General features: G+C 44.6%; 2 protein-coding genes across 5 annotated transcripts in view; one reads left to right on the forward strand and one right to left on the reverse strand.

The window, feature by feature from the left end:
- PEAK1 (pseudopodium enriched atypical kinase 1) overlaps positions 1-21,227 on the forward strand; it is a 71,200-nt gene extending 49,973 nt beyond the window's left edge. For 2 of the 4 annotated variants that reach the window (XM_083630035.1, XM_083630036.1), the window contains exons 3-6: positions 71-267; positions 1,028-1,776; positions 2,655-2,744; positions 13,187-21,227. In XM_083630035.1, the coding sequence (XP_083486161.1) occupies positions 71-267; positions 1,028-1,776; positions 2,655-2,744; positions 13,187-14,317 (2,167 nt within the window). In that variant the 3' untranslated portion in view covers positions 14,318-21,227. The remainder of the gene's footprint in view (positions 1-70; positions 268-1,027; positions 1,777-2,654; positions 2,745-13,186) is intronic. The other 2 variants (XM_083630039.1, XM_083630037.1) reach the window with 1 other exon arrangement.
- The window catches only part of RCN2 (reticulocalbin 2), an 810,887-nt gene that overhangs the window by 679,556 nt on the left and 104,048 nt on the right, over positions 1-27,283 (reverse strand). The gene's annotated exons all lie outside the window — the stretch shown is intronic.

The following is a 27,283-nucleotide window of genomic DNA, read 5'->3' on the forward strand; positions in this document are numbered from 1 at the left end:
AACTGAGACTGCAGTCCTCTAAAGAATTTACATTGCTGGTGTCCATTTGGAACTTTTGCTTTTGTTTTAGTCAAGTGCCTGATGAACAAACTCTGGAAAATGGTTCCCCTCGGGTTCCAAGATCTGCAATTGAAAAGCAGGAAAGTGGCAGTAATGCGTCCCTTGTTCCACTGTCCCCTCCCGAAATACCACAAGGACAAGAGGAAAGGGAGGAAATGTCAGATTCTTCTGATGTGAGTGCCTGCAGCGCTACATATAGTAACTTAGGTAAGCACCTTGCATCAGCACAGAAATATATTGTTTCTTATTTCTTTATGTGTTGTCTGAGTTTTTCACGTTCACTTGAAAAACTGGTTATGAGAATATGCATTGGTTTAATGTTCTTATGGGAACAAACAGACCTTTATATGTGTTCAGAACTCATAAAAATAAATATTGTTGCTTAACTTTTTGTGCCTCCCAAACTTTTGATGTAAAGGTTTAATTTTTAAATGTTCTATGTACTCTTTGAGTTAAATTTTATTTGAAATCCATTTTAATGAAAACTCCAGCACCCCATGTGCAATGACCTCAGCAATAGTTATACCATAAAAAATGTAGATGACTTTAAGAACATGTTTGATAGGTGCTAAATGAGTATATGTAGGAGATGTGAAAGGTTTAAGGAAGTCAGTGCTACAATGCTATGGGGCTTCAAATGTTCAACTGAACATAGTTCTAATTGAAGATAACATTTGCCTTGTATATACTGTATTCCAACTATGTTTTTATAAATACAGATTTTTATTTAGGTCTTCAAGGCAATGACTAACACCTAACAAATAATTGCAGTCTCTCTGTATATTCTCTGTTATAGTGATACTGGTTTAGGTTCTGAAGTTTCAGTCTTCCCACTAAAGAATTACTTCCTGTCCAGTCTTAAACTGAGATACTCATGCTCCTCTTCATTCTCTCAATGAAAATGTCTTGTGCATATGTATCTTTCTAAGTAAAAAAAATACAATGACTGTTTTCTATTGTCACATAGGGCAATCCAGAGCAGCTATGATACCTCCAAAGCAACCGCGGCAACCAAAGGGGGCTTTGGACGATGCCATTGCTTTTGGGGGAATATCTGACCCAGACATGACAGCTACCTTACATCCCACACCACCTCCATTGCCAAAGAAAACCATTATAAGAGCTCACACGGAACCACTTCCAAATGAACACCAGAATCAGGCCCTTGAAAGTGTCCTGTGTGTGATGGCCAATCCAACTTATGACATTGACACCAACTGGGAAGCAAACAGTGCCTGCTCTTCTGTCAGCTCCGAATTCAAGGCAATGGACCATGAATCCGGAGATTCCTTGGACAGGCCTCCAGAAAAGGGACTGGCAATCTCATCAGCAGCCAATGGTTTTTCCAATCTAACTGCTATCGGTGTGAAAGACAGGTGTTCCAGTAGTATGGAGTTTCTGTCAGGTAGACCTGCTACCCACAGCAAACATGGCAAGACTGTCCAGAAACCACAGAGACAAGCACTTTATAGAGGAATCGAAAACCGAGGGGAGGTGGTGAGCAGAATTAGAAGCCTTCACACTGATTCCCTGAAGAAACTGTCTGCCAAATGTGAAGACCTTTTCATGTCTGGGCAGAAAGATCAGCTTCGATTTGGGCTAGACAGCTGGTCAGACTTCAGATTAACCAGTGACAAGCCATGCTGTGAGGCTGGTGATGCTGTCTACTACCCAGCTTCTTATGCAAAAGATCCACTCAACAACTATGCAGTCAAGGTAAGAAGATAATTAAAAAGAGTGGCTCCACTAATCATATTCCAGAACTGTACTTAGTGTCCATTGCACTTCATTACTATTGACTTTGTGCTTAGTGGTTACAAAGAAACATGTTCTTTTGTGAGAGCTAGTGAATTTTTAATTAGTGAAATATTACATTTATGGCAGCATATAAAAATGCAATACAGTTAAAACAATAAACAACAATACCTACAACCTCAAAACAGTAATTTCATCCTGATCCTAAATCATTGTATTTTTATCTTGTGAACCACCCTGAGATCTCTGGATGGAGTGTTGTATATAAATCCCATAAATAAGTAATAAATAAATAATTGCAGCAGAATAACAGGATTTTATTATTAGCTTAGGGCCATATTTGGGTTTACATGCTTGTATATCCTGTTATAAACTTTTATTTGCTAGAGCAGCAATTTTTAGGATCATTCTTTAAGCCCTTTCTCATACATTCCATTCCATATGTTTCCAGGATGGTCCTGGGAAAATGCCCTCCAATGACCCTTCAGAAATGCATTGAGTAAACAAAACCTGAGGATGTTAGTGCCCCAAATTCCTTCTTTCTTTAAAGTGAATTTTTTGGCCTCCCTTTGTTTGTTTTTTTACCCTTCTGACTTTTAAAACAAAAAAAAACTATTCTTGCCTATTTAGCATACTGCTGTTATAATGAGTTACTGTATATGAGGAGCTACACTTTTCCATTATTTATACAGAGGAGCAACTTAAATTATTTTGTTTCTATTTATTTTCAAAAGTGTACATTATTTTATTAAAGTTAAAGTGGTTTACAATGTAGAAATTAAGATAATACAATACATAATTTTACAGAAAAATATAATATTTTTAAAAATACATTACAGATTGCAATTGGATGCAGACTTTTTATGGCAAGGACTTACAGAACTATGGTTTCACCACCTAAGGACCAAATTGCATTTGATATTAGTCAGGTATTTAAACAATTGTGCTTCTCCTGGTCACTTTTAATTTGAAGAAAAGTTAGCTGCAGGGTCCCAGTCTGAAATGTGCTCTCAGTTGGGATCCTGCACAGGTTTTCTGCTGAAAATCACTGCCTGCTTGGTTTTTGTTTCCCCTGATACTACTGTTTGCAGTAAACAACACTTTCAGGAATGAAAAGCAGCCAGGTGGGGACGGTTTTCAGTACAAAACATGTGCAAGGCTCTAATCAGATACACATTCTGGAACAGTGCACTGTGGGAGAGAGTACCCAACATGACTGCTGCTGAGTACTTTCACATTAGCAGTTTTGGTTGCAGAGGGTCTGCAGGATGTGGCGACCAGCAGGAAGGGGAGGGGATGAGAGAAAGAGAAAGCATTGCAGAATTACAGATGTTGAAGCTGGGAATTGGATCTGACATGTTGAAGAGTATTGTCCAAAATAATTATGCAGATCTCACCAATGGAGGTGACTTTGACAGTGCTTTTCAAAGGCACCCTTTGTTTTTTGAAAGATAACTGTCAAACAAAGCTGCAACCATGGTTTCAGTACTATGCCCAAGCTAAAATCTAGACTGACAGGAATTCAAAACCAAACCAAATTGAGAAATTGTACTCCTCCTCAACAGCCTTTGCCAGAAACAGAAGTTTAGAAACAAGGCATTAGCTGTGGAGTTTGTCTCCAGATTACAGTGTGAGCTAGATCTCTTGAAGTCATCTACCAAATGTTTGCCGGTGTACCAGGGGTGGGGTGGGGGTAAGATATCAGTATACCAAAGACTAGTGCACCAAAATGCTCTGAACTGGGCAGCAGCCTAAGATGACCATTGGTGCCAAGGGAGATGCAAGGTCATATGACCCAATACAGTTTCTTATCTGTGGGCTCATCCACACTTCCATTTGTCCCGTGATTTCTAGGCATGGGCTCAAGAGGTTTTTCTTTTGTATCACCGCTTTCCCCAGGAAAATCTGTAGTTTACTGTTGATTCAGAACAAGCACCAATCCACAGAAAACCCGATTTACCTTTGTTCTAATTCAGCAGTATACAGCAGGTTTTCCTGGGACCAAAGATGAACCTCTCGGACGCACGCCTAAAAGCATGGGACAAACAGACGTGTAGTTGGGCCCCAAGTCTCTGTTCAAGCCAACCACCACCCTGTAAGGTTCAACAGTTGCCAGTCATACAGAAAGGACTATACCATATAAATGTTCCATAATACTTGGTTCCATGCCAGGTGCTGTTTTACAAGATGTTAATTGGGTTTGTCATAAACTTTATAAAGGGAATAAAATCTGTTTAACACAGACCTTTAGTTTAGCTCAAGTGTTAATTTTATTCTGTAGATTCTATTACATACAACTGTAATATAAAATTACATTCGATGTACTTGTATTGAAAACAGATAGTTAAATTGTCCAATTCATTGAGGTCAAAAATTACCCAATCTTGCTGTGAACCCATAACACAGGGCTGCCTACTAGATTTAAAAATATTCACAAGTGGCAAAACATGTACAAAGGATCCCATTAAGATAAAGAAATTATGCCCTATAGGCCGCATATTCAGCAGGTGCAGCTGTATTGAGTTATTTCTATGGCATGGAGCCCAGCTCAACTAATTGGAGGCATGGTTCTCATTTCATCTTGATAAGAACAAGTTTAATTGATTTCCTTGAGAAACTGATAGTGTGATTTTTATTTAACTTACCATGATTATTTTGTAGAAATAAAATGAACCATGGATTAGTTTTAAAACCATGCCTAAATATTACACATTGATGTCCTGTCAAAATACACCCAGACTTGTTCGTGAGTGTGCCATTTATTCCGATTAAGTACAATAACAAAGCTTTTCTCAGGTATGGCAGAAATAAAGCTCCACAGCATCTTACCGTCTTTTTGCTAAGTAGGTCAAGTTGTAGGGTGGTATAGATTAACTATAATTGCTCACATCCTAGCTTCTTTCAGCAACAAAAGCACAAGAATTACTGTAATACTTTGTAAGACAATGTGAAACTTTAAAATACAGTGGTACCTCATGTTACAGACGCTTCAGGTTACGCGTTTTCGGGTTGTGCACCGTGCTAAACCCGGAAGCATCGGAATGGGTTACTTCCAGGTTCAGTGCTTGCACATGTGCAGAAGCGCTAAATCACGCTTTGTGCATGTGCAGAAGCGCCAAATCGCGACCTGCGTGTGTGCAGACACGGCGCTGTGGGTTGCAACGCTGCGGGTTGCAAACGTGCCTCCTGCACGGATCATGTTTGCAACCCGAGGTTCCACTGTACTACAGTGGTACCTCTGCATACAAACACTTCTGGTTGCGCAAGTGTCAGGTTACAAACTGTGCTAACCTGGAAGCAGTTGCTCCCAGATGTGAACTTTGCTTTGGGATGCAAGCAGAAATTACGCGCCAGAGGCACGCATGCAGCTGGAGACGCACTTTCACTAGTGGCGCCTCATGTTAAGAACAGCTTCAGGATAAGAACGGACCTCCAGAACGAATTAAGTTCATAACCAGAGGTACCACTGTACTCTCAAAGTCAGCATCCTTTTCTCATAAAGCTTCTGACTTGCATAATAAAATTTGTTGTTATAAAAAACCTACACTGCTGTGTTATACATAACACAGACCTGTGCTCACCCCATCATGATAATCTGCATCCTATAATGATGAGGGGGAGTTGGAATACAAAAGATAGGGGTGCTGTAAGATGTTTCCTTTATTACCCAGACAGTCCATCCTCTGACAACCCGTTCTGCACCTCAGTTTATCAATTATAGAATCATAGAATCATAGAGTTGGAAGAGACCACAAGGGCCATCGAGTCCAACCCCCTGTCAAGCAGGAAACACCATCAGAGCACTCCTGACATATGGTTGTCAAGCCTCTGCTTAAAGACCTCCAAAGAAGGAGACTCCACCACACTCCTTGGCAGCAAATTCCACTGTCGAACAGCTCTTACTGTCAGGAAGTTCTTCCTAATGTTTAGGTGGAATCTTCTTTCTTGTAGTTTGGATCCATTGCTCCGTGTCCGCTTCTCTGGAGCAGCAGAAAACAACCTTTCTCCCACCTCTATGTGACACCCTTTTATATATTTGAACATGGCTATCATATCAGCCCTTAACCTCCTCTTCTCCAGGCTAAACATGCCCAGCTCCCTTAGCCGTTCCTCATAAGGCATCGTTTCCAGGCCTTTGACCATTTTGGTTGCCCTCCTCTGGACACGTTCCAGTTTGTCAGTGTCCTTCTTGAACTGTGGGGCCCAGAACTGGACACAGTACTCCAGGTGAGGTCTGACCAGAGCAGAATACAGTGGCACTATTACTTCCCTTGATCTAGATGCTATACTCCTATTGATGCAGCCCAGAATTGCATTGGCTTTTTTATTATGATGACAGAAATTCCCTATGGATGTAAGAATAACTAAACAGTAGCTGTTTCAATTAATGGTGCCCTATTTTCAGATACAGAGAGAATATAGGCAACCAATTTTACCACTTCTGCACCTGCGCTTTGAAGGATTATATAGACAGTTAACTTCTGAATGAGAGATTTTACCCGGATAGTTTGCCTTGGCTCAAGAAGGAGCCAAACTGCATATCGTAGAATCATAGAATCTTGGAGTTGGAAGGGACCCTGGGGGTCATCTAGTCCAACCCCTTCCAATGCAAGAATCTCAGCTAAAGCATCCATGACTGATGGCCATCCAACCTCTGCTTAAAAACCTCCAAGGAAGGAGAGTCCACCACCTCTCATGGGTGTCTGTCCCATTAAAATAAAAAGCAGGTTGCAGTATCAAAATCTCACTGCTCTGAACCTGCAAATATTTGACTTTTTGTGTCCTTTGAGCTCAATTGTGTGTTTGCTTTGGAGCAGGAGCTAATATTTACTTATTTTTATTCAACAAGATTGACATACTGCTTAATAATAATAATAATAATAATAATAAATTTCTAAGCAGTGTGCATGTTCAATTTTTAAAAGCAATTAAAAACAGTAAATATAATGGGCTGAATCCAACTAAGTTGTTACTCAGAGCTGAACCATGAATTTGCATCCAAGTTGAGCCATGCTTGGGGCAGACCCATTGAAATGAATGGATGCATGGCTTACTTTGAGTGGAACTTACTTGGCTACCACCCTGTTCATTTCAATGGTCTACTGTGAGTTTGAGTAACACTGGATACAATCCATTAAAATGATCAAAATATCAGATAAACAGACATCCTTTACTGCTGCTGTAGTATTGGGTGTTTTCTCTCCTTCCAATAATGGCCCAACACAACTATTTTGACAAGGGTCATAGCTCAGTGGTGGAACACCAGCTTGGCATGCGGAAGGTTCCAGGTTCCATCTCCATGTAGGGCTGGGAATTGCCCCCTTCCTGAAACCCTAGAGAGCCACTTCCAGTCAGTGTAGATAATACTGAGCTAGAAAGACTCAACAGAAGACATCCCAAAGCCAGATGTCACATACGCAGTTGCGAGATTATGCACTGCCATGATGGACATCCATTAAAGGATGGTTTGTGGCACAAACCAGGCCAAAACTGGAGGCCCATGATGCAAGACCTGTGCTGCTTCACATTCCCTCCCTTATGGTCACTTTTAACTGCTTGTCTTTTGTTTTTGTTTTAGGTTTATGTGAGTTATAATCACTTTTACTATTAGCTTTTATCCCTTTCCTCTTCAAGTTTTATGTGCTTTATTTTATTTGCATGTTTTTATCTTATACTGGTCTTCATAAGATAGCTTCCTATTGAAATCAGCCCTCTGTTCAGAACCATGAAGACTAGAATCTTTTTTTATTTTAATGGAGCATTCCATTTTTGCCTCTTCAGTGCAAAGCTCCTCTTTCTCTGGTTGAGAAGTGTTAAGTTGTGGGTGAACATATCAGACGACACAGCGATTCTTCCAAAGCCGCTCTTTATTTGTAAGCTGGAACAGAACTGAACTGAGCTCCAGAACAACGTAACTGTAGCAACTTTCTAAAACTATCCAATCACTGAACATCACTTTCGATCCTTCATTTGCATAACTATCTACAGTATCCCCCTGCTGGCCCAGGGTGAGAACTTCAGTACATAACACCCCTCCCCACCGAGATAAGGCATTAGTTACAATCGTAATGGTTTCTTTATATACAGCACTACACGTAATGGTTCAATTAGGCACAAAAGCATATCGGTTACATTTCACATACTTAGACCAACAGTGATACATGTCCAACAACATAGTCCCTTAAATAAGTTGGGCGCTTGGAAACTCTGCCAGACCGCCGGGGACTGGTAGCCAAGTCCGGGGGGCCACACAATTCTTGCTGAGGCTGTGATGCGACCCTAGGTGGCGTTGAAACCAAGTCCCCTGGATCCGCTGCTGTGGATAGAACCTCCGCAAGTGGAGTTGGCGGAATGTCAGGCACGGCAGTGGTCTGAGTCTGTGGGAAGTCCAGCAGACCCTCTGAAGTGGCTTGGTTCAGCTCCACGCCCGCAGTTTGCGAGAGAGGTGTAGGTGGAGCCTCGCCATCTGTAAGTGTCTGTTCTGGAGCCACGAGCGCAGTTGGGGGCACCACGGTAGTGTCCAAGTCCCCAACCCTGCGCCTAAGCTGGTCTATGTGCCGGTGACACAAGTGTCCGTCTTCGAGTGCCACCTGGTACGAGCGAGGTCCAGTGACTCCCACTACTGTGGCTGGCACCCAAGGAATGTCCCCCACAAAGTTCCGGGCAAAGACCTGGTTTCCTGGAACAAAGACCGTGGCGCGTTGGCACAGCCTGGGGGTTCGGCCACGGCAAAGTCTGGGTGCAGCCGGTCGATCGGGGACCTGAGGCGGCGGCCCATAAGCAGTTTGGCAGGACTCCGCCCTGTGGCCGCATGAGGGGTGATGTGTTGTACAAACAAGTATTCGGCGACCCGCTAGTGCCAGTCTCCCCGGTCCAGGCGCGCCAGTGCCTCTTTTGCTGAGCGCACCATTCTCTCTGCTTGCCCGTTGCTGGATGGATGAAATGGTGCCTTTAGGGCATGACGGATGCCCAGTCCCAAAAGGTACCGCTCAAAAGTGCCAATGGCTGAGGGCGTCGGCATGGCCCATCGATTTCCCTGGGCGATGGACGAGCTGGTAGTGGTAGGCTGCCAGAAAAACAGTCCATCGCAGCGTGCACGGCTACAGGACCGGAGGAGTTGGACGATCACCGGCAAGGAGGCCCAGGAGTGGCTTGTGGTCGGTGATGAGGTCAAAAGTCCTGCCGTAGAGGTATTCATGGAACCTCTTCACTCCAGCCACAAGTGCCAGTGCCTCCTTGTCGAGCTGGCTGTAATTCCGTTCAGTCAGAGATAGTGTCCTGGAAAAGTAGGCGAGCGGTGCTTCTCTTCCATCTGGAAAACGGTGACTAAGGACAGTGCCAATGCCAAAAGGTGAGGCGTCGCAGGCAAGGACCAGCGGCCTGGATTCACTGTACTGTACCAGCACACTGTCCGATGAAAGGAGAGCCTTGACCGTGTTGAAGGCCGCCGTCTCCCAATGACCCCAGGACCAAGGTATCTTTGTGCTGAGGAGTCGGTGAAGAGGCTCAGCCACCGTGGCTTTGTGGGGCAGGAACATGTTATAAAAGTTCAGCAGTCCCAGGAACGCCTGCAACTCTGTCTTGTTCTTTGGGATGGGGGCCTGCTGGATAGCGTGGATCTTGGATGTGGTCGGGTGAAGGCAGGAGGCGTCGATAAGATAACCCAGGAACTCCACCTGTGGAACGGCGATCTGGCACTTCTCCCTCTTTACCTTGAGCCCGGCCTCCTGGAACCTGGTCAGCACGGCGCGGAGGCACTCAAACAGCTGCTGGTGTGAGTCTGCAGACACCAAGACATCATCAAAATATGGTACCACGCCCGGAAGCCCTTGCAGGAGACACTCCATAAGGCTTTGGAAGATGCCAGGAGCCACACTCACCCCGAACTGCAAACGGCTGCAACGGAATGCCCCTCGGTAGGTGACAATCATCTGGGCTTCAGCAGTGGCATCATCGACAGGCAGTTGTTGATAGGCTTGGGCAAGGTCCAGCTTAGCAAAGACCTTACCTTCACCCAGGGAATGCAGCAGGTGTTGGGCAACAGGAACCAGATAAGCGTGCTGCTGAAGTGCCTTGTTGATTGTGCACTTGTAGTCAGCGCAGATTCTCACCGACCCGTCTGGCTTGACAGGTGTGACGATGGGGGTTTCCCACTTGGCGTGGTCAATCGGCGCCAAAACTCCTTGGGCGATCAGCTTGTCCAGTTGTTCGTCCACCTTAGCCTTGAGAGCAAAGGGAACCCGGCGTGGCTTTAGCTTGATGGGGGCGACTTGTGGATCAAGGCTAAAGGAGATGGTCATACCTGTATATTGCCCCAAAGTGCCGTCAAAAACCTCGGCAAAGTCTATGACCAGACCCTCAGTCTCTGCGTTAGAGATGCAGTTGATGCCGGTGACTTCCAGGCCGAGGGCATCAAACCAGTCTAGCCCTAGGAGGCTTGGCCGCTGACCTTTGACCACCACCAGTCGGAGCAGACCCGAAAAATCCTTGAAGGCGATCCAGAACCGGCCAATGCCTACCATGGGAATGCCGTTTCCCTGGTAGTCTCTCAGGTGTATACAGTGAGAGTCGAGTTGCCTTTTGGACACTCTGGGTACCAGTCTTTTGATGGTGCTCCAAGACACGATGGACAGGGCAGACCCGGTGTCGATCTCCATGTCACATGGAGCTCCTTCAATGAGCACCGTGATGTTCAGCTTGCGTCGTGTAGGCGAATCGGTTTGGCCAATCGTGGTTCCAGACGGGCAGCGGCAGTTGGTGAGAGCAAAACAGCTTTCCTTGGTGGACTGGAGTGAAGACTTGGACTTGCGAGTCGGTGAAGGGGGGGTGTCAGCCGGAGCCGATCAGCAGACCTTAGCGATGTGGTCCCTTCTGGAACACTTCCGACAGATGGCATCTCTGAATCGACACTTGGCACAGGAATGGTTGCCTCCGCAGCCGGCACATTCCAATTGGCCCTTGGACTTCTTTTGGAACTTCCTGCACTCCCGCTTTGTCTGGTGCACGTCATCGTCTTCACTGGAGGATGCCTCATCACTGCTGGCCTCTTCGTGATGCACTGGAACTGGCTTTCTAGCAAGACACGGGCTGCTGGCCTTGCGGATCTCCTGGGCGGAGCGTTCGGCAGCTTCCGAGGCCACAGCCTCCTCAATGGCTTTCTGCAGCATGAGGTCTGGCGTAGCGAGGAGACGCCATTGCAGACGGATGTCCCGGACCCCACAGATGATTCGATCCATCAGGGCATCGTCTAAGTCTCAGAACTCGCAGTGCATTGCAGCCTGTTGGAGGGCGGTGGTGTAGTTGTTGATTGACTCCCCCTCTGCCTGGTTCCGGTGGTAGAACGCATGGCGGGCAGCAATCTTCAACGGCTTTGGTGCGTAGTGGTTGCGGAGCTTCTCTTGGATCGTGTCCCATGGTGTTGCCCAGACTGCTTCAGGCGCAACCAATGCTCGGGCCATCTCAAACACCTCAGGCCCACAGAGGCTGAGGAATAGGCCTCGCTTCCGCTCCTTTGATACTTCTGTCAGCTCGTTGGCTTGGAGGTAGCAGTCGAACCGAGCGAGGTAGGAGTCCCATGATTCAGAGGCTGGCGCAAACGGCGGTAGAGGCACAAGTGACACCATGATTCCGATGCCGGCGTGGAGGGCAATGGGTGGAACACTGTGCTCTAGCCAGAACAGTCAGCTCTGAATTGGTTCTGTTCAGTGATTTCGCTCAGTGATTCAGCTCAGTGATTCAGCTCAGTTCAGAGGGTGGCTGCATCTGGCTGTGCTCTGATGTCCATCGATTGATCCCACCTTCATCGCCAGTGTTATGTTGTGGGCGAACATATCAGACGACACAGCGATTCTTCCAAAGCAGCTCTTTATTTGTAAGCTGGAACAGAACTGAACTGAAGAGCTCAGTCAGCCTGCTTATATAGAGCTCCAGAACAACGTAACTGTAGCAACTTTCTAAAACTATCCAATCACTGTACGTCACTTTCGATCCTTCATTTGCATACAAACTATCCAATCACTGAACATCACTTTTGATCCTTCATTTGCATAACTATCTACAGTATCCCCCTGCTGGCCCAGGGTGAGAACTTCAGTACATAACAAGAGGTTTGGTCTTTAGAGCTGAAACAGAGCTAGGGTGGTTTTTTCAGGCCAACTCTTTGCTTTTACAGACGCAGGTTGCACCTGATAGGAGTCAGGAACCACAAAAGCAGCAGTCCTGGACAGCTTGGACAGGCAGCTGCATGTTTTGGGGAACTTCTGAGGATCAGCTTGGGGTAGCACCACATGCGATGCCAGGGGCCCACTTTCCCTTGGGGATGATCTGTTGTGGGGCGGAGAGGGGGGTGTTGGCTGCAGGCAGAGCCGGAGCAAAGCATGGGTGGAGTCTGTAATAATGCATGTCCTCGGCTGCACCCCATCTATTTGATTTTGCACTGAAAGCACACTATTTCTTAATTCTTGCTTCTTAGATTGAAAGCAGAACCGGACTCCGTCTTGAATGCAGACTTGAAATGGGAATTTGGATTCAGATTCAGTCTGTCTTCCATCTTGTTATAGATAATTTGATTTCTTTGTATGTTTTTATGGGGAACAGGGAAAAGGTTATAAACATTGATGGGATTCTAACAGGGACTTCTTCACGGTTCAGAAGTTACCTGTGTGGAGCTAATCTCTGAGCACAGGTGTGATATGCAGACAAGGCCTCAGTCCCTCCAGCAATCGGGCTGCAGCAGTCTGTACTAACTTCCAAGGGAAGTCCCACATATGCAAATAATATAGTAGTTCTGCTGTCACCACATTTCTTACTCTGAAGAATAGTCGCTAATAGACTAGATCTGTTTACAGTCTGCTTATATTTCCATCTGAAAATCAGCTCAAACCATAAGCAGCATTTGAGAGAAAAGGCTTTGCTTTTGGCATCCAATTTTGGTTTTCAAACACGTTGTATACTAATAATACATCAGTTGTTTCACTGAACTAATTATAATTTTTCATCTTTGCATGATGACTTTGTGCTGACTAAATTGTTTTCAGTCATTTATAGGCTGGGCACATCACACTACAGAAAAGGGATTGAACTACATAAACACATTTCAGCAATATAATGCAAAACTTTCTAAAAACAATTCTAAAAACCTTCATTTTGAGTGTTCAGGCTAGTCCTAGAGTCCCTGTGAATGACAACAAGCAAATATAAAACTCATAAAATTGCATTGTAAAGGGGAATAGTAACATTCCAGATTACAAAATGAGTTTTCTGCGATCAGAACGTGAGGTATTCCAGGCATGCTCTTCCCCTTGCTCTGTATCTGGAATGGGAGGGTGTAGTCAAGGGTGATAAGTGATCTATTTTTCTTTCATCCCTTCAGATCTGCAAGAGCAAAGCTAAAGAATCGCAACAGTATTACCACAGCCTGGCCATCCGCCAGAGCTTGGCCATCCACTTCAACATCCAGCAGGACTGTGGCCATTTCCTAGCTGATGTGCCTGTTCGTCTGCTTCCATGGGAAGATCTCCATTCACCAGAAGAGGATGAGGAAGAGCAGGAAGATGACAAGCAGAAGAACACCGTGGACGTTTCACAGAAAGACAGCTCAAATCTGCCAGGAGCCACAAGCAAGCAGCGCAGCAGAGTTGTAGTCATCACTCGAGAAGTTCCCTACCTAACTGTGGCAGATTTTGTGCTGGAGTCTTCAGACTGCCATGCCAGCAGCCCAGACTTGTATGAAAGGCAGGTATGCCTCCTCCTCTTACAGTTGTGTTCTGGTCTAGAACACCTGAAACCGTATCACATCACTCATTGTGATCTGCGTTTGGAGAACCTTTTACTGGTGGACTATAGGGCAGGGGGAAGCCTTCTGAACAATGAGAGTGTGGAGCCCTCTCCCAGTGCTGCTTGCCCTGCCAGGCTTATAGTGAGCAATTTCTCTCAAGCAAAACAAAAGAGCCATCTGGTGGACCCTGAAGTCCTAAGAGACCAGTCCCGCCTTGCCCCAGAGATCATCACAGCAACACAGTATAAGAAATGTGATGAGTTCCAAACCGGCATCCTCATCTATGAAATGTTACACCTGCGCAATCCCTTTGATGAAAATCCAGAGCTGAAGGAAAAAGAGTATACTTGTGCTGACCTGCCCAGTATCCCTTGTCGTTCCCTTTATTCCCTGGGGCTTCAGCAGCTTGCTAACTGCCTGCTAAACCCTAATCCATCGGAGAGAATCCTTATATCTGAGGCCAAGGGAGTCCTTCAGTGTTTGCTGTGGGGGCCCCGGGATGATTTGTTTCAGACTCTCAATGCCTCTTCCAGACCAGCACAAAGAGATACTGTGCTCCAAAACTGGCTGGACATCAAACGGACGCTGATGATGATCAAGTTTGCAGAGAAGTCTTTGGACAGGGAATGCAAAGTCAGCCTCGAAGACTGGCTTTGTTGCCAGTATCTGGCTTTTGCCACTACAGACTCCCTCAGCCGCATAGTGAAAATCATGCAGCAACATTAGTTTGTAGCCGCTGCTTTCACTTGGATGCACCACAATCCTCTCTTCATCCCCAGCCTCATTTATGTGTGCAAGTTTTAAAATTATAACCTAGAACTCAAGGTCACCAATAGTGAGCAAACTGATCTTGCCAGGAAGCTCTGTTTCCTGTCGTAGGTGCCAGGGAGAGGTCTGAAGCCTAGTTTAGCTGGTGGTTTGTTTGGACAAGGAGGTGTGTAAATTTATTAAGGAAACCACTATTTATTACATTGCTGTTTGGAGGTGTAAGAGTGTGGAGTGAGTGCTGCAAATGGCAGCATCCAGTAATAACTGCAAATAGAATTGAGTCAGCTGTGAATGAGCCACCAGAATGCACACCACTCTTCACAAAGACATGGCCTCTGCTCCATGCCTTTGTCATTCTGGCCCCATCTCAGGGGTGACTTGGCCATATCAGTCATACTTCCTGCAGGTGTAGTCTTTTATTTGATTGTTCCTTCCCCATGAGACAACCCTGGACCACAACAGGCGGCCACTGAGTGACTTACAGTCAGCTGCAGACTGAACAAGTTTCCTTGTTTCTTTTATTCTTGCTGGGGTCAAAGGACACATTACATGGAAAGCCCCAATATTTGTGGCGTGTTTTTAAAAAATAAAAACACAACCTAGTGATTTTGAGTGGAAGTGTGGCAGGAAAGATGGGCTCATCCCTTCTCCTTACAGGTCATTTTCCCATTCAGATTTCTTGCCTGCACGGCTTCCCCTCACCCCACAGAGTTCCAGGTGCAAGTTTACCCTTCTTGTGTGTTGCTTTTTCGTGCCTTTGTCTTCTTAACTCTGATGTATCAATCTAGAATATTTCCAATAGCAGCAGCAGATGTGTTTTTCTCTTTTTGCCAGCATATTTGACACAGTAGTTCTGCTAGAGATTATTGATGGTCTGTTAATTATAATGTTAACAGAGCAATGCCAAGAGCAAAGATACGGTTTGAAGCAAATAGGAGCAGCTATTCCCCTTCTGCTTTCTGGCTGGTGTTTTACCCCAAAACCAAGGGTAAAAATGCCAGGCTTCCATGTCTTCTTTGCAAAGCAACAAGGAAGCAGGGTATTAACGTTGCTCAGAGCTCATCTTTATGTAACAAATAAGCTATGTAAATAGAGATGAGTTTTCTACAGGTGTGGTTCTCTTGGGGGCAAAAGATGCTGTGCAGCTATCACAAAACAGTTACGTTTAGCAGTTTTAGTTTATGTAGAATCTGGCTATCCAATTGCTGTCAGTATCTAGTTTTTGGACATTTTAGCTGTTTAAGCATCATTGGCTCAGAGGGAATTGCTGCCTACTAAGTCCAGTGGCCTGTAGAAATGTTTGCGCTCCTTCCCTGACACACTGGCCTTTTCCTGTGGATCCATTACAGTACAGTCCTGCTGCGCCTGATCTCTCTGCTCAGTATTGGTTGGACTTGTTTGAGTAGCTCTGAACTGATGGAACTGCAGCCCAGTATTTTAATTCCCACAGTTGGGGGTGGTTTTTGAAATGTGGACAGCTCTTGTGTTGAGCCCATGCTGCTGCTGCTCCTCCTCCTATGGATATATGTGCAATTTTTTGATGTATTATATGAGAAAGCTGTGTTAGTGTTTACGTTGCTTAACAGACTTAACCATATGTTAGATCTTCCCCCTTTCCTTTTCATGGCACATAGATGCACAAACTTATGTGTCATCTTTCTCCAGATTGATGTTTCCTTTCTTTATTGTTAAACTGTGACTAACCTGTTTACTTCAGCCTTAGAGACAAATAGCCACTTCGAACAGTTCTTGCATGTTTGGACCAGAAACTGAAAAGCAGACCTGCAGAAATTATGTCAGCAAAGTCAGCTCTGTGGTCTTGGAGCAGGGTGTGGATTTCTCACTGATGCCAACCCTGTAGTTCATGAAAATCTGACCCCAGCATAAAATATGTGGTGGCCTCTTTAAATGCTTTGAATCTTCTTGCTTCAGTACTTATTGATTATCAGAAAAAGACCAGACAAAGCTAAGAAGTGTGTGAATGTGTCCTGTATTGCTTTAAAATAAAAGTGCAAAATTTGTAGGCAGGCAGCTGTCCTGGCACACAAAAGGCCCCTCCAGACTGGGTGGTGTGAGGGGAATGGCGTGTGTATTCTGCAGCATGTCACTGACACAATAATAGTGCATTAGTGGTAGAATTATTCTGCACTGTCCACACCTCATTCCACTTTAATGGCTGTTCTGCAATGATTCCCTGTTATTGCATGATTGCCACCTGGAAGGGCACTCTTGTACGATAGCACAACAAAAGCCAGACAAAAAATAAACATGAACATCCATGGTGTAAAAGGTTACAGGATTTCAGCAAGAGGTTGCGGGCTATGCACTGATTGGAAATGAAGCAGTGCTGACCACAAAATGTTTGCAAACAGTATTGAAAGTGGGGTTTTGCATAACCACCACAATTTCATCATGAGCACAGATCATGGAGGCACAGTCAAAAGGACACCTGGAAGGCCAAAGAGCCAAATGTAATGTAATGCAGCCCAGAATGTAAGAGGTGGTTTTGCTCCATTAAGCCCCCTGAATGGGGCATTTGGTACAGACCTCTGGCCAGATTCTTTGGAGAGTCTTGCACAAATATCCCGTGCAGCCCTATATCACACAGGTAATTGTGTGATTGCTTGACACAATGCTTGCCTGTATGAGTCCACGTTGCTCACAGCTATGCGCTGGAAAGGTAGAGAACACCTCCTTCCCAAGTTTTATATATGCTTCTAGCTGATATCTGTGTGCACATAAGTTCTCACTTAACCAGCATGCTCATCCTAGTGGAACATGGACTACTGACCATTGCAGCAGGGCACATTCCTTTAGACCACTGCTCTACTTTTGTGCAGAGAGATACGTGCTTTGTGTCAGTTTCATGTGGATGTGCAGAGTAGACTATTGAATGTTACATGACCTTGTGTGTTTTATGCAGCAGATCCCAAAATTTTGTATCTTGTCTTTTAGTAGCTTTGTGATTTCATTTTGCATTTTGATAGCAGATTTCAACCAGTATTAGCATTGTGTACTCTAGGTGAGCATGGGGTATACACTCACTGCCGTCTCCTTATTTTGTAGCACTGAGTAAATTTGGTAATGAAGGATGGTAAGAGGAATTCTGTGTAAGAGAGGGTGCATGAGGGAGAGAGAGGTACAACCAGGCAAGCATTTCCATTCTTGGTAGTGCCTGGAGCTACCTTTGCAAGCATCCTATCGAAGTCTCATTGATTTGTTGAGGGTTTGCCATTTAAGAGTTGGGCCCAAACCAAGCAGATTTCAAACCAAGACACTAGAACAAAATATTGTTACAGCACAGCATTTAAACAAAAGCCCTTGTTGCCCTCACAATTCGCTTCTGCAAGCATCAGGAATGAAACCTTAAATACACAGGCACATATTTGTATGGTTTGCATTTTAGAGCCTTTTGAGTTGAGCTCACCACAATTCATAGGATTGTGATTCTCAAAATAGCCATATTGACCATAAATGTATATATTTACTTATTGTAAATATATATACATTTAGAAAGCTGACACTCAGGCTTATTTTAGCACAATAAACCTAACCACAAGAAGTTCTGGGAAATTAATTGTGGGTTAAAAGAATTTGAATGTGTACTTCTCAGAGCTTTTGGTGTCATTAATCTCTTCTGGGATGGCAACCTGAGTCAATGATTAATTACACTAACAACAGTGCCTTGTCACAGAATTAAAGCTAACAGGGAGAGAATTTTGCAGTGAGAATCGCCCACTGCTACCTACCAGCTTAAAAAAACAATATTGCCCATATTTTGAAGGGGGTGGAGTCTAAGAAAGCTTAGTTGGCAATTCAACCAGAAGGGAACTCTATCTGGTGGCTTGGATTCAGACTCGTTTGATACTATTGAAAAACCAAACTAAAAGTCAAACATATTATTCAAATCTGCAACTTGTATAGGGCATTTAAAAAAGAACCTTTTGAAATAGCTGCTTAGACAATGTAGAATTGGAAAACCTGTTGCTCTGACAATCTTTTTCAGACTCCAGCAACAAAATTGTACACATAAACCACCTGCAACTCTTGTTACAAAATCTAATATTAGTTAGTAATATCAAGGAAGACTATACCCAACCTGTCCGTTAGTGTGGAACTCGGAGCACATGGGAAACGAGAAAGGGGAAAGTGGCAGACTTCTTACAGGACCATCCTGCATGTTGAATTTGGCTAGAAAAGAAACAGAAATGTTGCTAAGGGAACTGGTATAACAGGAGCTAAATGGGACAGTACCTAAGTTTACAACTTACTCCCTCTCTCCTTTCTGCAAATTCAAGCCAGGAAGCACCGTGATACATTGTTCCCTTTTGAAGTCTGTTTTACAACTATTCGAATAGGATCTGGTCAACTATCCAATAAAGTTAAGAGGAATTCTGCCTTTGAGACAGGTTTTTATTAGGGAACATCTAGAACCCATCAAAGCATCCTCAAACTTTTCACTTGTTGTTACCATTTTATGTTCTTGTATTTTATACTACCCTTCAACCAAAATTTTCAGTAAATTAAACATAAACCCAACAATAAAATTATTAATTATTATTTAATTAAACTGGAGCTGGTATTGTTTTGTTTTTTAACTGTAATCCTTGGGTGAAGGGCAGTATAGAAATTTAGTTAATAATTGAATTACAAAGTCTATTCAATGCAGAAGTGAAGTGAACAGGAACTGACTAACCACCTATTTGGTCCTCAAAAGCCAGACAAAACAGGTGTCTTTAGCAGGTGTCAGAAAGCCATCAGAGAGGGAGATCAATGTACCTCTAATGGGAGGGAGTGCCCACATTCCACTGATAAGGGCTCAATGTTCCTGTTTCGTGAATATGTATTCTCCTGTTTTGTACATTAATTGAATCCCAAACCACCAAAGTAGGAATTGGAAGTATCCCATAAATGAGATTCTTCATGGAGAGAGAACTGAGGTAACATATAAGATGGATTAAGGAACACCAGGCAGCCTTCCGATGTAGCTTTGATCCAGTCTGGCCCCTGTTACATTACCAACTAGGTTTGGTTTAGTATGCTGTCCAAGCCCAGGATTATGGTTAAGGTCTCGCCTTAAAACCACACTCTGTAGCCAAGGTTTGTCCTGTGGTGACAGTATGATAACACTTGATTCCAAGTTTGGAAAATGCACTAAGCCAAACTTTCATTGAACTCAAGACCCCAGGGGGGAAACAAGTGGGTGCAAGCGTCGCTCTAGGAGCCACATGTTTGCAAGTCATTCTCTGGCTTACCGTGAGGTGTGACCCAGGCCACAGTCCCCAAGTACGCCTTTCGCCTTCTTCCATATAAATGAATGGTTGTCATTTAATTGGGGCAGGAAGGAAAGAGTTGCACTTGTGTGTGACCTCCATGCTTGGTTTGTAACAGAAACCCCTCCCTGCGCTGGTTGGGTGTGGGATCCCTCCATAGCCTGGAAGTACTTGGAACTTTAGTCTTACCTGTGTGGCAAGTCTTTGGTGCTGCACTGAGCTGCTCATCTTTTGTTCACAAATAAATGCAGCTCCTGAAGTTTTACTGACTCTTGCTGCTTCATAGTATTAGGACTTAAACAGGGAGCACCCTTCACAAACCCCAGGGAATACACAGGTAGTTGGTGACAATACTGCAGCGGAGGCAGTCTCCCTGGCTCTCTAGGAGGCCCTGCAGAATTGCACTGGGGTTTTGCTGCCATTTACAAGCTTAGACATGCAGCCCTAGGTCCATCATCATGACAAGCATTTTGAAAGCTATTCATCCAATCCAAATCAATTTTACAAAAGGCATATTGAAGAATATTCACTCTGTAAAATTGCTGCAACTGCTAAAGTAGCCCTTTCCAGCTGTTTTTGGAATTCTGATGAGAGGAATGCGTAATTTGAAAATGACAGCCAACAAAATAGAAAGGGCCTAGATGCACAGTGTTAACGGCACTGAGTTAACGGCACCTAACTATTGGTTTCAGTGGGTTTGGCTCCCCTTAACTGCAGCCTTTATACTTGGGAGATCAATTGAAAGCACTCAACTCCCGAGAAAACCTCTACAGAAGTTGCTACACCTTCCTATTTCTTGTGGGAAAGCTCTTGGCTGCAAAGCAGACAATTGAGCCTAGAAGGGAGGGGAAAACAGATGGTAGTTCACAAAATTGCCCGCTCACTTGTATGGAAGTGCTTCCCTTTACTCCCACCAATGCCTTGCTTCCAACTCCTTGATTATCCCTTTAATTCAGAAAAGATTGAAATATTTTTTAACAAGGAAGAAATGCATCTATCCATATTTTTATAAATGAATTTTACTAACTACAAGAACAACCCACTTTGCCCTTTTGTTTTTCTGTGCCCTGTCTATATATTATATACATAGCTTATATGCACACAATGTGCTTGAATTTTAAAAATTCTTTTTTCCCCTTCAAAATACCATTTTCAGGATACAAGTAGTTAACCTGAACTTGCTCAGGCTTAGAAAGTTTTATAGCTTTTGCCCTGAGGGATATTTTCTTTTAAATTGAATTATGCAGAGCATGTAAAATATTAAAAAACAATCCCTATGTTTTTATTAAAAAGCTAATTTTTTAAAAATAAAAAGTTCTACACAAAGGCAGTGGTATTTCTTTGCAAATGCCTCCAGGTGGGAAATAATCTTCTCTGTTGAAAGACTCCATTCTCCTGGGTAATCTGTGTTTGGAGTTCACAGAATCGCTGTATCCGTTGTTTCATATCTATATTTACACATTTTTATAGATATAACTCCTAGGCTACCTTTGTGATCAGAGGGCAATAACACTCTGGTTTGCTGTGGTACTTTGCTGTATACTCTGTGGCATACATGTTACTGTGTAAATAAACTAGTTTTATTACACTGAGAATCCAGGTGTGCCCTTGCCTTCACTTCTTCCCCTACTGGGAGTGTTGCTGACAATAAAGCGGCCTGAGTGTGGCTCTTTTGTGATAGATGCAAACAGGTGCAGCTTAGGGGAAGGAAGGTAGCAAGGAAGGAAGGAAGGATCTTTCTTGAGGATACCTGGCAGAAACGGATAGCAGCTTTTAAGGCCAATGTCCCTACTGCATTCTGGATGCCAACATCTGTGGTGCCTCCCCTGCGGAAGATCTCACACCAGATGGAACTGACCTGTAGAAAGGACTCCATGAATGGAAAGCAGAGACGTTTAATGCACCCTTGTTAACTATGAAAACACTTTAATGATAGCATGCAGTCTGAAAGACACAAAACAAGGGGAAAGTAATGGGCAGACGGGAAAAATTCTTGTGCAACACTTCACAGACTTTCATTGACACTGTGGGAGGAGAGGAGCCAACTTCTCCTTGGTCCCAGGAGAGGGGGGGGTGAAGAGGCAGCCTCCCCTTTCCCCTTCTGCAGCCAAGAGAAATACTTGCTAGTGGAGGCACTTAGGGTAGGGAAGGAGTCCAGCATTTCTTGGTTGCTGTCCAGGGGGATAGTGCGAGTCTCACTTCATGACTTCTACCATACAAAAGCATTATTATTATTATTATTATTATTATTATTATACTTACTTACTTACTTACTTACTTATAAATTTATTAATATCCCACTATTTTCCCATTCTAGGACTCAAGGCAGTTAACATAGATAAAATAGGAAATGAGGTAACTTGATGAAATTGGGGTTGAACAAGGTAGCTGTTAAGCGGCTTTGTAGCTGGTTGACTGATCGAAGAGTACTCATTAATGGTTCCTTGTCATCCTGGGGGAAATGAATGTTTTAGTTGAGATTCCTGCATTGCGGGGATGGACTAGACGACCCTTGGAGTCCCTTTCAAATCTACAATTATATCATTCTATGACGCTAAGAAAATAAACTGTCAGGCACCATGCAGGGGGCTGCTGCGTGGGATCATGCAGCCTGGCAGTGATGCTCAGAGCATTCCATGCAGGAGAAATAACAGGCAAACGCTCGAGCTTTGTTACTCACAGGAGAGGCACCAGTTTCATAGAGGGAGAAGCCAGTTTAGCTCTGTTCAGGTATTTTCTGCTCCTGTATTGAAAAAGGGCACACGCCCCTCCCAACATTAGACATGCCTTCCCTGGAGCCTGCACATGCATCACAAACATCGTTGGGAAACCTGCAAGCAGGGTTTGAGCTCAGGAGCGCACTCCTCCTCCTGTGGCTTCCAGCAACTGGTACTCTGGGCACAGGTGTTCTATGCAAGTGTGCCACAGCATTCTGTACTCACTGCAGCTTTTGGATCAAGTGCAAGAGAAGCGCGCCCCGCCCCCCTTCTCATGAGAATATTTTTTGTCAGTTGCTCTGAGAGTCTCCCAGGGTTACGGAGCACGCATTCTACATGCACGCATGCATGTGGAACTCAGTACCACAAGATGTTGCAATAGCCACCTGATAGCTTAGCTGGCAGAAGCCCAAATGCTATTTTGCTTTAGAACACGAGTTGTGGAAGATGCATGTCCTCATCCAAATTCTAACGCACCAAATTTGAGTCCTTTGCTTCCGGATGATGTCGCTGGCGCCTCTAAACTATAAAACAGCACTGAAAAGTGATGAGAGGGGCAGAATGAGAAACTAGCCAAGCAGATCAAAAGAAAGGGTGCAGGATCTCCTGTTCCCGAGACAGAACAACATCTCTTTTCCTCCTGACATAAATAGGTTGTGCCCACTTTTGATCCACGGTGGTCTGGTTCTTTAGAAGTGATGCTTACTCAATTACACGCACAAGGGGAGGAAAACCCCACTCATGGAGCAAGAGGTGTGTCAGTTCTCAATGAAGGCAACATATGTTTTTTGACTAATGACAGGACCAAAAATGGACTACCAACACTTACCGTATTTTTCGCTCTGTAAGACGCACCAGACCATAAGACGCACCTAGTTTTTGGAGGAGGAGAAGAAGAAAAAAAATATTCTGAATCTCAGAAGCCAGAACAGCAAGAGGGACGGCTGCGCAGTGAAAGCAGCAATCCCTCTTGCTGTTCTGGCTTCTGGGATAGCTGCGCAGCCTGCATTCGCTCCATAAGACGCACACACATTTCCCCTTACTTTTTAGGAGGGAAAAAGTGAGTCTTATAGAGCAAAAAATACGGTATTTGATCTGTGACGTGGTCTGGTGTGCTATTTCTCTAGGAACTGACAGCGTTCCAGGCATCTGTGTGCATCTGGCCTGAAGAGCAGCCTTGCTGGATGAGACCAAAGGTCCATGTAGTCCAGCAGCCTCTTTCTGGTAGGGAGCCAGCCACAGGCAAGACAAGAAGACAGCCCCCCTTCCATGCTGCTGGCCTCATGAACCAGCTTGGAGTGGTATACTGCCACCGCACAGAGAGGCTTTGTTTAGGAAATGTGGTCCACAGCAATTGAGATATACATTTCCTGCTTAGGTTATGACAGTTCTATCCTGCCTTTCTGGAAAGGAGCTCAAGAAGAGCCCAGCTTGATCAGGCAAGTGGCAACCATTGAGTCCAGCATCCTCTCTTGCAGCTGACCAGATACTTGAATGTGTGGCCCCAAATTCTAGCATTAAGAGAGAGGGGGAGAGAACATGCTATCCATTTTCTCCACATTATAGAGGATGAAGGTCCTCGTGGCCACAATCCGACACAAACATAGACAGGCTTAAGCTGATTGCAGGCTCCAACTGTTTTGCATTGTACCCATTGTGGGTATTTTTTTCCAAAAAAATAAATACATCATCACCTTCCATTCCAAATGCATCATTAGCTTGCCATCTAGAGGACACTTTGAGAAAAGACAGGATCTTTGCATGAGGATAAATAACAATGGAAGGAGGGAGCCTGACCTTATTAGTTCTAACAAAATGAATGCACTGCTTCATGGTAAGAGAATCTCTAAGCACCAAGGCTTTCAGCTTGTTCTTTTCCTCAAGCAGTAGAGGGATTTTGTCTGCTATTTTTTTCTTCCACCATTCATAGAATCACAGAATTGTAGAGTTGGAATCATCTCAGACTTGAAGTCGTCCTGGGAGGGGCAGACCAGCAACACGACAGGTCATCATTTGGATGGATCAGAGGCAGGATATTACGGATTCCAGGGTAGGTGCAGAGCCCTTTCCATTTTTTGTAATGGCAAAGTGTAGTTCCTCTGTTCTTCTCAGCTAGCATCCTTCAAGTCAGGCAGGAGGTCAGCAGAGCATCTGTGTCTCTTGCAGAAGTCCCAGGGTCCAGCTGCCAGCACCTCCAGCAGACGAGTGAGGAGCCAATCCTGCTCCCTGCGGGGTTCTATTTCACCAGCATCTCCCTGGCAGAGCCAGTGGGGTGTAGTGGATAGAGTGTCAGACCAGGGTTCAAATCCCCACTCAGCCTTGAAGCTCTTTGGGTGAGCTTGGGCCAGCCACTGCCCCTCAGCCTCACCTACCTCACAGGGTTGTTGGGGTTAAATGAGGAGGGAGAGAGCCATGGGTGCCACCTGGAGCTCTCTGGAGACAAAAGTGGGGGGTGAATGCAACTAAATAAATAAATAAGCCTGCCCCAAACATCAGCTGTCAATATTTCCATCTGGGGTTCCCAAGACAGTGTCTGTGGGCAGGGTGCCCTCAGACAGCACTTTTGGCACCAGCCAAGGCCTTCTGCCCCTCCCAGTTGATTTAACATAATAATAATTGAGGGGGTGCGGTGGGGGCATTGCCTGCTTTTTTGTATGAGGGAATAGCTGGTTTGCCTGTTGCTTTGGAGGGTGTGCATTTTCTTCTTTGAAATGCTTGTTTTGTGTAGTACCCACGGCAGTTTATTAGATTCCCAAATCTGCCTCCAGGCCCCAGAGGGGATGAAGACCCCATCATTAGAAATTTTGAAATGTGACAAGCAGACCAGGTTGCACTGGAGACCCTTCAGGCTCACTCCGCTGGGTGGGGCCCGGGGTCTCTGCCCCGAAGTCCTGTCCTGATGGCACCACAAGCCCCAGGCTCTTCCTGGGATGCTTTGCACCTTTGCTAAGCTCAGAGTGTTCCCCCTCCCCACATCCTTTGAATAAGGCTATGCCCCTTAATTAAATGTCAACTTCCTGTTGCCTGTAATCAGATTATCCAATAATACCTGCTCAAAGAAGTCAGAAAATTAAGTCTGGCCACCATATGATTCCTTTTCACTATGAATCATTTGATTCCTGAGGCTTGGATTGAAATAAATTGGAGATCAAATTGTTGCATGAATTAATTAAATCAGACACAGTATCTTTAACAAAGCAACCCATATCCCAGATATAGGCTGGCACTGTTACTGGGAACTTAAAAGGAAATCAGAAGCTTCTTGAAAATAATAAAATAAAATCATTATTCTGCATGTGAAATGGAAAGTCCCTAAAGGATGGATAAAACAAGTGCCAAATCACGTGCCATTGTGATAAAAGACGACTGAGCAGGGATCTTGTAATGATGATAAGAGCATGGTGCACAGAAGGCTGCGTGTTGCAACATGCCAGGCTCCCCTTTGTAAAACCCACCCAAAGAGCAGCTGAAAGACAAGCCCTCTGAGATCAGACTAAGGGTCCACCAAGTCCAGCTGCAGCCCACATTATGCTCCATGGAAGTTAAATTAACTATGAACCCAACGTTGTCTGCTTCACTCCAAACCAGTGCCAAAGTGTGGCAACAATTTAGCAGTGTTTTGCAGCAAAAATAAAAATAAAAAACCCACATTTTGCAATGTCCCAGCAACTGAGCAATTGCTACTCAAACCTACGTTAGTATTTTCACTGCAAAACTTTGGGTTTGGGGGTGATAACTATGACCCCAGTTTGGGCAGCAGTTGCCCAGTTGGTGGGGCCCTGCAAAATGCTGCTAAACTGTTGCCGCACTTTGGCACTGGTTTGGAGTGAAGCAGACAACGTTGGATTTTGGGGATGATAGCTATCACCTCAGGTCAGTGGCGTAGCGTGGGGGGTGCAGGGGGGGCCGGCCGCACCGGGCGCAACATCTGGGGGTTAGGGCAAATCCACGGGTTAGGGGGCGCAAATCCACGGGTTAGGGGGCACAAATTACTTGCCTTGCCCCGGGTGCTGACAACCCACGCTACGCCACTGCCTCAGGTTTGAGTAGGATTGCTCAGTTGGTAGGGTGCTTCAAAATGTGGGGTTTTCACTGCCAAATGCTGCAAAATGACTGCAACAATTTGGCATCGGTTTAGTGGGGATACTAAATGTTTGGGTTTGTAGTTAATGTTAAGCACTAACCCTGAGTTGATGTATCAATTACTCGGTTTGTGGGGCACTGCAAAACACGGAGGGGGGTTGCTGCAAAACTGCTGCAAAAAACCTGCAAAACTTTGACACAGGTTTGCAGAGGGTCCCAAATTTTGGAGTTAGACATGGCTGGACTACACTTCCCATTTTTTCCTGGCCATTAGCCACGTCAGATCAGCTGAGCTCCTCCATCCTGTTTCCGGAACCATTACTCTGGGTACAGGGCAGTTTATAAATACAATAAATAAATAAATATTGCCCTCTCTAGCAACTGGCATTCAGAGATACACTGCCTTTGGACAGGGAGGTGATATATAGCTAGAATGGCTGGAGAAGAGCCCTTTCTCATTCACTTGGAAATTCTGATTTGGTTTCATTCGTTTTGTTTTAACCATGTAGGATAGAACCTGCTCCTTTAAAAGCAAAAACCCTCATTAATTTGCAGGCCCAAATTTAAGGGGTTTGGGTTGTTTGAGCGCTTGGCAGGCTGGCCTGTTTGGCTGTTTTGTGTGTTTCCTCTTTGTGATAGATGTTAATTACATAACAAGGCAGATTGGTTCCTCGCACCCTCCCTTCTTTCCTTATAGCTATCTGGCTGCTTCCCAACATGCATAAAAATTGCATTTAAAAATATTGCTTTGTGCTTGAAGAATAATTCAGCAAAGTGCAGAGAGTGGATTATTCCCTTTGGGACATTTCAAATTCAGTCAAGTGCCCTTAAAAAGCAGTAAGCAAAGCAAG

Source organism: Podarcis filfolensis (genome assembly GCF_964270895.1).
Source record: "Podarcis filfolensis genome assembly, chromosome: 9".
Lineage (NCBI taxonomy): Eukaryota > Metazoa > Chordata > Lepidosauria > Squamata > Lacertidae > Podarcis > Podarcis filfolensis.